At 47.1% G+C, this 12,620-nt stretch overlaps 1 protein-coding gene across 5 annotated transcripts in view; it reads left to right on the forward strand.

The window, feature by feature from the left end:
* Positions 1–224: 224 nt before the first annotated feature.
* Ccdc113 (coiled-coil domain containing 113) overlaps positions 225–12,620 on the forward strand; it is a 28,854-nt gene continuing 16,458 nt past the window's right edge. The window contains exons 1-6 of one of the 5 annotated variants that reach the window (XM_028871417.2): positions 225–426; positions 2,560–2,686; positions 4,286–4,441; positions 7,420–7,575; positions 9,399–9,479; positions 12,036–12,191. In XM_028871417.2, coding sequence (XP_028727250.1) covers positions 326–426; positions 2,560–2,686; positions 4,286–4,441; positions 7,420–7,575; positions 9,399–9,479; positions 12,036–12,191 — 777 coding nt within the window. In that variant the 5' untranslated portion in view covers positions 225–325. Of the gene's footprint in view, positions 608–2,559; positions 2,687–4,285; positions 4,442–7,419; positions 7,576–9,398; positions 9,480–12,035; positions 12,192–12,620 lie in introns of all 5 variants that reach the window. The other 4 variants (XM_028871413.2, XM_028871415.1, XM_028871416.2 and 1 more) reach the window with 4 other exon arrangements.

Consider the following 12,620-nt stretch of genomic DNA (forward strand, 5'->3'; position numbering starts at 1 on the left):
GGAAGGATGAACAGAATTATTACAAGGTCTTTGCAAGGATTTGCATGAAATAGGCTTAACATGGCGCCAAAGACAGAGAAGGTGCTGAGCAAACCCGAGCCGTTGTTGTGACTACCAATTTAAGAACGGCTCAGCGATCAGGCATCGGGATAGTCAAGCGGCATTGCTCCACCTTCCTCGCGGGAGGCGCAAGGAAGGGGCAGGACCACCCGAAGCCCCGCCCCTATAAGCGGCGTTCAGTTGTCCGGGCAACGCGCCGCAGGGTCGCAGCTGGAGTGACGCGGGGCGTCTTACTGAAGGCTCACTGAGCACGCTAGGTTGAGAGATGGCTGAGGAGGAATCGGAGAGCACGGCCACAGACTCCCAGACGGAGGAGAGTGGCGAGCTTCCTGTCATCCAACTGTGCGGGCTGGTGGAGGAGCTCAGGTACTGGCGCCGTGGGCCTCTTCGGCCTCAGCTGCAGCCTGCAGACCACCCAGGCCTACGCCGCCGAGCCCCGCGGGGACACAGCCCACTACGGTGGAGAAGGAGCTTCTTTGCCTGGTTACACTTGCTTCTTGCCTGCTCCTGAGCTGACAAGCCACTGATGGAGCCAGGACAGGACAAGGTAGAGCGACAAGGGAGTCAGGTGGCTTGCAAAGACCGGAGAGGATTTGGGGAAGCTAGAGCTTGGTGTCTTCCCTGGTGTCGGGCAGCCACTCTCCCGAGCCACTCTCCATGGGGGCCTTCTAAGCCCCTTTCCAAAGTTAGTATGATACAATGAAGATGGCAGCTGGGTGGAAACGAAGCTGTTGAAATGATCTAGTTGAGGCTTCATGGGGCCGAGTGAGGGTTTAAGCACGGAGACGGTGAGGAAGGATTGGCCCGGTGAGGAAGGATTGGCCCAGTGCTCTGTATTTCCCACAGCCTGTTTTCTACCTACCACAGCAAGTTAACTGGATGCAAAGATTCCATGATGTGGTTGAGGTTCCGTGTACGATGTGTTGATATTAGACAGGATCCTGTTTCTGGCAGCCCGAATAGGTGTTGCTCCTATCCATCTATAAATAGTTTACACCAGAATTGAGAGATTATTACTAATAGCTGCCATTTTGAGTGTCTGTCCTATGCCACAGCCTTATATATGATACAGCCATCCTAGGAGGTACACACTTTCTGAAGTTTCCTTCCCTAAGGTCTTGAAGCAGAGATTCAGACTCAGGAACCCGTGGAAGGCTCCGCTGAGACTATGAGAGGTGCTGAAGAGGCAGGATGTCTTGATTTTCCTCTCTTTTCCGTTAGCCTTCTGTACTGATCTCAAATTCAGGAGTTAGTTTAACAGTACACCTAGGCCTCAAGGCCACGGTCTCTTCTGCATGTGTATTTGTGTGTGTACATACAGATAGAATAGGAAGGTTTTAGGACTGGGGATGTCGCTCAGTGGGGGAGCCCTGTTGGTTCAATCCCAGTATTACCCACACACACAGCTTAAAGTTGGGCATAGTGGCTCACACCTTTAGTCCCAGTACCAGTGAGGCAGGTGGATTTCTGTGAATTCAAGGTCAGGCTGGTCTACATTGCACAAGTTCCAGGCTAGCCAGGGCTACACTGTGATGCCTTGTATCTTAGCTTCTTTTCTGTTGCTGTGACCAAACACTATGACCAAGGCAACTAATATAAGAAAGCATTTAATTTAGGGACTCATGGCTCCAGGGGAGGCTAGAGTTCATGATCATCATAGTAGGGGGCGTGGAAGCAGGCGGCAGGCATGGTGCTGGAGCAGGAGCTGAGAGCTTCCGTTTGATCTACAAACTCAGGGTAGAGGGAATGCAGTCATTGGGAATGGCATGGACTTTGGAAACATCAAAGCTCACCTCAAATGACACACCTCCTCCTACAGGGCCACACTTCCCAATCCTTCCCAAACAGTTCCACCAGCTGGAGACCAGTCATTCAAATACCCAAGCCCAAGGGGGCCATTCTCATTCAAACTACTATACCCTGTCTCCAAACAAACACAAAAGGCACGATGTATATATGAGAAGTAGTTGTAAAAACCATAACCTTGGCATATACAAGATAAGCTAGATATGTTTAAAAACCACATTTCAAAGACCGCTTCCGTTTATGATAAATGTCTAATGGGGTTTCTAGTCTGTTGGGTGCTGCCAGTAAAAGAGCAGAGAAGCAGAAACCGCCATCTGAAGATGCTGGTGGATATAGATAGCTTCAAGAAAGCAGTCATCACTTTTACACCTGAGTTAGATGCTATCTGAAGATGGGACCAGCAACAACAGCCATCAATAGGACACCAGCACTCTGAATTTTGGGGCTTGTTAGGCACAATAACCAAGAGATCCAATACTCTAGTAGTACTCCACGGCCAGAAGCTGACCTCATGTCATGGCACTGCTTGACACTGCCCTTAAAGGAAGTCATTATACCCATTATAGGTGAAGAAAGGAAGGTACCAAGAAGCTGCATGTCTCACAGAAGGCCATGTGTGGCCGATAATGGCCTAATTACTGATTAGCTGGGGTGCTATTCATAGAATTCACTTAGGTACTCTGTATCTTGCAGCTATGGAAACTCCGCTCTCAGAACAGAAACAGAGATGTTTGAGAAATATTACTTTAGACTGGAACCTAGGGATTACCGAACGCCACGGTTATCAGAATTGAAAATATCATCAGCAGAATTCTCACAGGTACATAATGAGAGGTGGAAATTATTTCATCCTGTTCGCCTCCATAAATGCAGATCGTCTTGATGTGTCGGCCTTCGGTGTGCCTTCTCGGGCCGAGTGCCCACAGGGCTTTCTCCCTGTTCTGCTTTCTCATTGTTCCTTCCCTTCTAGTTCCTTTCAAGTGAGGGAGTCTCATTCACCTTGTAGTTGATTCTTCCAGAATACCTTAGTTTATGCGCAAGAATTCCTTGAAGGCTGGTATGGAAGCGCAAACCTCTAATCCCAGCGCTTGAGAGGCCGAGGAAGGAAAGCCACAGAGTTTTAGGTCAGCCTAGGCTACACAGTAAGACCACGTCTCAAAACAAACAAGACCCAAGGCTGGGAACCTAGCTCAGGGGTAGGGTGCTTGCCTAATAGACACAGGGCCCTGAGTTCAAACCCTTTCACTGAAACAAGAAGTTTCCTTGAATGGGTTACTCAGTTTACAAAGTCTATCCAAACCAGGCATGGTTGCACATGCCTTTAATCCTGGAACCCAGGAAATAGACACAAGCAAAGCTCCGTGAGTTTTATGTAGCCAGCCTGGTCTACATAGTGAGTTCCAGATGAGCCAGGGATACACAGAGAGACTCTGTCTCAGAATAGTCACAAACAAGGTCTGTCCAGCCACATCAATGAGTGAAGTGCCCGCCTGCTGGATTTATCTCGAAGGGTCAGTCGATGTACGTTTATTCTTTGAGGATGAAACAAACTTTCTTTGAAATTCACACCTTACCTAATCCACCTTCTATGATCGTTGCCTTTGAGGGCCCAGAAAATGCATGATTTTTGTCTGTTTTGCTAAACCCAGTGCTCCAGATACATTGCTCCTCTGTGTTGGTGTAGAAGCACTGAGCTCTAGGTCTTCCCTGGCCGATAGCTGGAGTGTTTCTAAAATGCCCTCCCTGGGGAGATGTGAGTGATAACCATCCCTTCCTCCTAAGGTCCCAACACAAACCAAAGAACAAATCCACCACAGTTCATCCTGGGGACCCCAAAGCAGCCGCACTGCCAAGTCTTCACCCAGTATGCGTGATGGCTCCCTGTAGCTTCACAGGGAAGCTCCTCCTGTGTCCTTCTCCCCCAGTCCTCCACAGTCTGCACACTCTTGCCCCTTCTAGAGACCTCATGTAATCAAGGCAGAGTTGCCTGGGGGGAGTGGCCAGAAACTCGGATGAGGGTCCAGTGACCCTCCCTGTTCCTTCTATGAGGGAATGTCAACAGTCCGCAGGCATGATTGTGATGGACTCTCCAAAATACATGCAGCTGTTCTTTTGGAGACAGCAGCAGTGTGGCTCAGAGGATAGTGAGTTGCAATACTGGCCCACACATTTCTACCCTCGGGATACTCTGATATATTTCAACTCATTGTCAAACATAAGCCTTGCGATATTTAGTACAAGGCCTTAGGATGCCTTGGGAAATGTCATTTTAGCCCTAATGTCCAACATCCTTTTACCATGTCTCTGGCTCTATCCAGGGCACCTTCTTGTAGGTCCCAGAGCTCATTTTGGTAACTACCTAGGGCTGCTTTATCGTCAGTTTCTCTCTGACCCTGACTTGGTTTTGCTTGGGTTACAGTTTCGAAGTAGGCGTAAATCCAAGGCTCGCTTAGGTGACCGTGCAGGCCTCACTGTAGACCAGAAGCTTGAGCTTGTACAAAAGGAGCTGGAAGACACGAGAGAGGAAATTCGGCACATGCGGGCTAATGCAGAACGGGACCTGCAGTACCATGAGGTACCCCTTCTCCCTGGGCCGCACCTCTCCACCTGTGGGGTGTCCACATCTTGCTGATCCTTGAGAAGAAACCCAAGGAGAATGAGACAAATGAAGGACTTACCTCTCCAGAACTTACCAGTAGCTCTCTCTCTGTCTCTCTCTGTCTCTCTGTCTCTCTGTCTCTGTCTCTCTCTGTCTCTGTGTGTGTGTGTGTGTGTGTGTGTGTGTAACAATTTTTAAACTTGTTTCAATGTAAAGTATCAAAAGTACTCCAGCATAGAGAACTATCATCACCAACAACACCAAGCTATGACACCCATTGGCATAAAACCACTCTCGTTCCCCGTTCCTCACTGGGATGCCAGGAAGTGAACTCTAGGCATATTGTCTACTGCAAATATTTTGTCATCTGTCTCTAAAATGTGGTTTTGTTTTTTTTTTAAAGCATAACCATGGGCTAGAGAGATGGCTCAGCGGTTAAGAACACTTGTTTCTTTTGCAGAGGACCAGGATTCAATTCCCAGCACCACATGGTAGCTCCTAACTGTCTATAACTCCAGCCCCTAGAGATCTGATGCCCTCTTCTGACCTTTGAAGGTACCAGGTACATGTGTGGTCTACATACATACATTCAGGCAAAGCACTCATATACATGAAAGCAATAAAATAAATAAATCTTCAAAAAAATCCATAACCACAGTGACTAGGCAGGCCCTCAAATTTTTGCAATAAATCTTTAATAACACAAGGAGTTTAAGGTTTAAGTGAGTGAATTAGGTGCAAATGCCCACATCAGCCTTCATATACCACATACATAGTCATGGACATGATTTCTGAACTCCAACACAGCCTCTCCCATTGAGTCCGATAAAATCAGCTCCCCCCCCCTGTGAAGAAATAATCCTATTAATTTGGTTTCCCATGGGATAAAATTATTAGATTGCCTCTGACAGCCAAGCAGATCAAAATAAATACTCCTTAGCACAGGACATGGTATGTCCTTGAAGAAGGATGTCCTTTGTCTCAGGAAATGGCCAAGGAGGAGCCCCACAGGTGAGGTGAAAGTCACAAGGAGGTGATGTAGGTACGAGCTTGGCGAACTCATATTAAGGAGTCCGGTTTGGGAATCAGGTCGAGTAGGGTAATGAGGCCTGAGCACTAGGCAGAGGGTTTATCCAACCTTCCATGTCTTAGAAAGCTGGATCCCACTGAAGAAAGTGAGCAGGAAAAGAACGTGGTAAAAGTAGCGTGTACTTTTACCTGGTACTCCCACATGGGAAGACTAGGATCTGGGGAGACCCACTGAAGATGCTAGTTCCTGTTAGCAAACCAGGAAAGGCTCGACTAGAATGACTTACTGTGTAGCCAGATGTCTTCTCATGCTGTCCTCTAAAGGTAGGTGTGTGTGTGTGTGTGTGTGTGTGTGTGTGTGTGTGTGTGTGCGCGTTTCAATGTTCAATGCAGCCCATATTTGTTAGGGAATATTTTATTTATTTTTTAAGTATTTATTTATTCTTATTTTGTAGGTGTGAATGTTTGCCTGTGTGTATGTCTGTGCCTTCCATGCATGTCTGGTGCCCACAGAGGCCGGAAGAGGGTGTCAGGACTCCCGGAGCTGGGGTTACAGCGAGTTGTAAGCCGACCTGTGGGTGCTGGGGACATGACAAGGGTTCCCTGCAGGAGCAGCCAGCTCCTGACTACTCTACCATCTCTCCAGCCCTTTATAGAACATTTTAAAGATACAGGGAAGCTAAAGGAACATTTGAAAACATGGTGCTGCCATCTCAGCAGAAGTAATTACTACTCACACTTGGATTAGCCTCCTAGAGTTCAGATAAATTTCTCTATACATATGAATTTCCTTTTAAGAGGTATCAAATTCTCTCATGAAGTATACCTTTTGCTTAACACTGTCTTTCTATGTCGTTATACAGCTCTTCCTTATCTGTAGAGGACATGCTCAAGTTGTCCTGGGGATTTCCAAAACCTTGGATAATGACAAACCCTATACTCTATTTTCCTCTACATACATGTAAAAAAGTTTAACTTATACATTGGACATAGCACAAGATTAACAATAACTAATATAGAATAGAACAATTTTAACAATAAACCTTAATAAATTGCCAGCATCATTTATTTTGCATTTTGGGGCCTTTATTAGGTAAAACAAGGGTTACTTGAACCCAAACACTGCAATCTGCCAGCTGCCTACAGTCAATGGATAAACCAAGTGACTACTAATTGACTAACGGGAGGGTAGCATATATAACAGGATACACTGGATAAAAGATGACTTTGTGTCCCAGGTGAGACAGAATGGAAATTTTATCATGCTATTTAGGATGATGCATAAATTAGAATCTGAATTGGTTATTTCTTGCATTTTCTGTTTAATACTTCAAATAGCTATTCTGCAGACACTGAAAATGCAGATAAAGAAGGACTTCTGTGCATATATATTCAATTGTAGTATCTTTTCTTCAAGTTACACACACATATAAGAATACTTTATTACCTCACTGACTAATTTATCATCTCTCTAGATTTAACTGTGACTCATGCTTTGTGTTGGATTAGCTGGAGTCTTGGTGGTACTGTGTTATTTTGAGACAGGGACTCACTTTGTAGCTCAGGCTAGCCTCAAACTCTTGACAGCCCTCTTGCTTCTTCCCTTCAAGTGCTTGGATCACAGATCTTCCATATCTTTTGTGTGGCTTGACCTTTAATGGATAACTAATACTGCCAATATGGGAATAGCGACAGAGACCATTGGTCTTGTTTTTTGTTGGCTTGCCAGATTCTGTGGATGCTTTAACTCCCAAGGCATGTTATAAAATAGTAGTTGCCATATAATGGGCTTTGTACTTCAAGATATCTTTCTAAGCCCCAGAAGAAGCACCTGCACTGAGACAGAGGCAGTGGAGACTTAGGTATCCTTGGGGTGTGCTCTTGGGATTTTTTGGAAACCCTTCTCTCTTGGCCGACCCTCCCAGGCTATCATTGAGGAAGTTGATATTCGATGGGCTGAAGTTCAGAGAGCAGTGCACGACTTTGAAAAAGATATTATGAAAACCATATCCAAGAAGAAAGGGAGCATTCTGGCCACTCAGAAAGTGATGAAGTACATCGAGGATATGAACCGCCGGAGGGTGAGTTGGAATTACAGAATCGATTCTTTGTTTGTTTGGTTTGGTTTTTCGAGAGAAGGTTTCTCTGTGTACCAGTCCTGGCTGTCTTGGAACTCACTTGGTAGACCAGGCTGGACCTTGAACTCATTCACAGAGATCTGCCTGCCTCTGCCTCCCAAGTGCTAGGATTAAAGATTGTGCATGCTTTTAATCCCAGTACTCAGGATCTACATAGCGAGTTCCAAGACAACCAGGGCTGTGTGGAGAGACCCTACCTAAATAAATAAATAAATAAATAAATAAATAAATAAATAAATAAATAAATAAATAAATAAAGAAATAAAAGATTCAGTTCTTAGGGCAATGACACAGAAATGACCCACGTGCTGCAGCCTCTGCTATGGTGACCACTGCTGTTGTTACCGGGCTTCCCTGACAAGACAGCAATGTCCTGGGATGAATACACCACTCTAGAGATGGTTTCAGGGAACAGCATCTGCTTAATCCCACGTGGGCAGCCACATATAGTGGAAGCCTATTGACTGTGGTTGGTTAGCACATCACCTCGGCTTGGACAGCGAGCGCTCTAACCACCCGGGTTTCTATGCCAACTAAGACTCATCTACAGGCCAGCTACTGGCTACTTCAGAATTCAGTGTTCTGACTTCAGGAGCATAGCGTGCCATGCTTCTTGTTTAGAAGAGCAGTGTGCCAGGTAGGCTGGCCGGCAGTTCTGCCTGCATTTTCTCCTGCGCTCCACCATAATACTTCCCACACATACATAAAACATGTTTTCAATCTCCAAGTGTGTGTGTATATCTACATTTTAAAAAATCATATGTATGGGTTTTCTTTTTTGCTTGTTGTTTGTTTTGCCTAGGTATATTTATGTGTACCATGTGCATGGCCTGGTGCTTGTATAAGCAAAAAGAGGGCATCAGAGCTCCTGAAACTAGAATTATGAATGGTTGTGAGTCTCCATATGGGTGCTGGGACTCAAACCAGGCCCTCTAGAGGAGCTGCCGGTACTCTTAATGCGGAGCCATCACTCCAGCTCCTAACCCCAAAGCATGCATTTTCCATATATCCCTCCCCCCCCCCGGAGCTGAGGACCAAACTCAGGGCCTTGTGCTTGCTAGGCAAGCACTCCACCACTGGGCTAAATCCCCAACCCCTACATATGTGTTTATTAAAGCAAAAGAAAAAAGGAAACACCAGCCAAGCAGGCAGGATGAGGGTCTGTAGTCTGTCATAGTGTTTCCTCTGGTTGGTCATGTTTCCAGATGTGTGTGTTTCCTTGAGAAAGGTGTGAACTAGCCGGTTACTGCATAGGCTGAGACAGGTTGCTCATAGGTGCTTTTCATCTCCTTCCTATAAGGAGATGGACTCAGACTGACAGGAGAAAGGAAGGGGAATTGGGTGGGGAGAGTATGCTTTCAATTGCAGAGATTTTGTAGCACGTTCAACTTTGGACCCTGGGGTCAGTTGAGCAGGGTCCTTATCCTAACACGCTATGAATGGTAAACATTTGCAGCCTACCGTATGAACAAAAGACCAAAGAGTCCCAAGAGTGTATTATCAGTAAAGTCCGCTGCAGTAGCACCACACCCAAATAATACCAAAAATGCAGAAGCACCGGAACCCTGGCACGGAGCCAATCCAGTTTCCTCTGCCTCTTGGCTTCTGGTCAAAGGGCCTCTCAACACCTGTTTGGGCAGAGTTAAGAGGGCTGAAAAGAAGTGACTGAATGCTAGAGCTCAAGGTCTGGTTTGTAGGCCCAGATTAATTATTCAGAGCAACAGGGGTAAAGATAAGTAATTGATTAAAATATGCTTTTTTTTAAGGATAATATGAAGGATAAATTATGTTTGAAAAATGTTTCTCTCAAAGTTCAGAAGAAAAAGATGCTTTTACAATTGAGACAGGTAGGTGAGTTTTTTTTTCTTTCTTTTTTAAAAGGTAGCCCGAGTGCTATCCCCACACATCAGCCCACCCACCCCTGAGAAATACTCCTGTCCTAGTCACTGGGGTCTTTGAACAAGTTGTCTTACACAGTAGAAGAACTTTGTAGTTGTTAGTGATGTAGAGGTCTTAAGAAGGGGAGATGTTCTAGCTTCATTTCTGCTGCTATGATAAAATATTCTGAGAAAAAGAAACTTAGGGTAGAAAGGGTATTTTTCAGCTTGTAGTTCCAGGTTATGGTCCATCACTGTGGAGAAGTGGCAGGGACATCCAGCAGCTCGTCACATCACATCCACAGCCAAGAGCAGAGAACGATGAATACACACATGCTTGTTTGCTTGTTTCTTTATGCTCAGCTAGATTGCTGCACTCTAAATACAGTTCAGGACCCCCTGCCTAGGGGATGATACTACCCACAGTGGGCTGAACCTTCCCACATCAATTAATCTAGTTAAGACTTCTCCACAGGCCAGCCCAAGGTAGACACACCCTGTTGAGACAGTCTTCCCAAAGTGATTCTAGGGTGTGTCAATTGGACAATTAAAGCTAACCCACACAGTAGATGATCTTGGGTTACCTGGCTGTACCCAACACCACTTTCCTCCTTATGAGAGAAAGGAAAGAGGGTGAGAGAAAAAATATAAAAAGCAGGGGTCATGAGCCAAGGGATATAGGCAACTTCCCGAAGCTGGAAAGAACAAGGAAGTGTTCTTACCAAGAGCCTCCAGAAGGAATGCAGCACTAATAACATTGTGATTTTAGCCCCCAACCTACTCAGCCCCAGAATGGGAGGTAATACATCTACCTGCATGGGTTAAGACACTAGGTTTGTAGCGCTTGGCAGCAACCAAAAGAAACCAGCGTAGCTACTGGGCAGGCAAATTTGAGGCTTTCGGTAGACAGAATTGGCCTAAATTTGAGTCTTAGGACACACATGTGGCTTTTTGAGGGATGTGGCTGAGTGGTATCATTTCACTGTGCAGTGGTAAGTGTTTCAATAGATGACTTCAAGGGCTCCCAGTTAAAGGCAGGAGGGCTGCTGGGGCCCAAGGAATCTAGAACACGGCCTGTGGCTTCATCATTTCCCTTCCCAGTGTTTTCATCGTTATACCAAAAATAATGATATTTGCTGAAGACATGTGCATCAGAGGTAGCCGTGGACAGTGATGTGGGACTGGACGGGGCAACTATTGCTGGGTTGACTTAGGATCCAGAAAGACCTTGGCAGGCTGGAGCAGCCCTTATGTGACTGAGGAGAACCGCGAGACTCCCAGAATATCTGCACAGGCACAGGCTGAGATGCAGAGTCTGTGGCCATTAGCAGGGGCCCCGGGCTGTCCTAGAAACATGAACCAGACCAGGGGGGACTCTCTGCTCTGCGCCTCCCGGTGCAGCCCTACCAGTGGGAACTCCACACTGGAAAGAAGCACAGTGTGGCGGTGGTGTGGCGATGGCAAGATGGAGGGTGGCTATCTGTGCTTAGGGCTGCCGTGGGAAGGCGGAGCCAGTGAGGCCTAGAAGAAGGAACACTGCCCAGGGAGGGGCTGCCTGCAGATGGTGAGCTCCCTGGTCTCCAGGGCTTCCTTGCAGGTTCAGGCACCATGACAAGGGACTTGAAGTATGTGGGTGACCTTTAACCTATATGCCATTGCTGCACAGAGATGACAGCGTGTGAGCCCTATCCCTAAGCACACAGGCTAACGGAGCGTAGTGTCCTGAGAGGAGGGTAAACACAGCTCTGTTTAAAGGGTTGTCCTGGGTGCAGAAAACAGGCTATGCGGCGTTGCTGGGTGAGTGGTATCTGGATTTAAGGAAATTGTGGCACTTGGGAGGGAGCAGCAACCCGGCTTAGTACAGCTCAGGGGACAGTAGAGGTGGGAACTATAACAACCCCCACACAAGAGGGCACGGGCCTGGACAGGAAGTGGGGGCACAGTGTGGAGAGGGACCCCATATACACGCCTACAAAAATGTTGACTCAAACAAGGGGAAGTTATGGGCAGCCTTTTGTGGGTTTCCAGGTTTAAAAGTTGAATTTATTTATTTGCTTTTGAGACAAAGCCTTGCCACATAGCCTACTATGATTGCTTCCGTCTTCAAGTCCTCCCGCCTCAGCCTCCCAAATGCTGGGGTTACAGGGCTATGCTTCCAAGGCCAGATTAAAAATGACTTTGAAATGGCCTGCTTTTCAGGCTGCCTTCATAGCTGTGTTCAAGGACCATTTCCCTGAGTGCAGTCTCCCCAGCCCGGCCCTAGAGCTTTGGTCTGCTGCGGCGTCCTGCCCTCTCACACTGCACTGCTGGGTCGCCATCTTTGGCTTCTCTGTGATGTGTAGGTTCCTTGAGTCTGGAGGCATTGTGTTAACTTCCATAGCCAGCCCCAGTGCCGACCGCCCTGCTAATGCCAGGAGGTTTTTAGTGAACGGTGGCAGACCTCCGAAATCTCGCCAGATTGTGGGACGGGAGCTTAAGCTAACGGTCACACCTGACCTTTCGTCTCTTCTTCTTTGTGAATCACAGAAGGAGGAGGTGGGCGAGGCCCTGCACGATGTGGACTTTCAGCAGTTGAAAATCGAGAACGCTCAGTTTTTAGAGACGATTGAAGCAAGGAATCAAGAACTGATCCAGCTGAAGCTGGCCTCTGGGGACACCCTGCAGGTCCTCAACACCTACAAAGTAAGGCCCACCCCAGGGCCAGGCGCCCTGCCCGCCTTCCTACATCCACCTGCCCCACCTCAGGGAGGGCCCCGTGTGCGTAAGCGGGTCACCCAGGTTGTAGGTGTGTCCTGTTGTCCCGGACTTCTCTCGGCTTGGCGAAGCCTGGTCTCCTAAAATCCCCAGAGTGCTCTCACAGTCCTGGCTGTCCACGAGGCCCACCTGGGGGCCTTTTCCTTTGGGAAACATGACTGTGCTCCAGTCCCACCATGCCTGGTTGAATTAGGAGGTGGGGGCCATGGGTCTGGCTTTGTTTTGAATTCCCTGGGCGATTTTTATGTACAGTGTTTGAAAGTGAACCACATTAGGGCCCCGTTTAATTGAGGGATGCATTCAGCGCTCCACTTAAAACAGTCTCAGCCATAAATCAGAAAACTACTAAATGATTTA

This window comes from Peromyscus leucopus, chromosome 5, assembly GCF_004664715.2.
Source record: "Peromyscus leucopus breed LL Stock chromosome 5, UCI_PerLeu_2.1, whole genome shotgun sequence".
NCBI lineage: Eukaryota > Metazoa > Chordata > Mammalia > Rodentia > Cricetidae > Peromyscus > Peromyscus leucopus.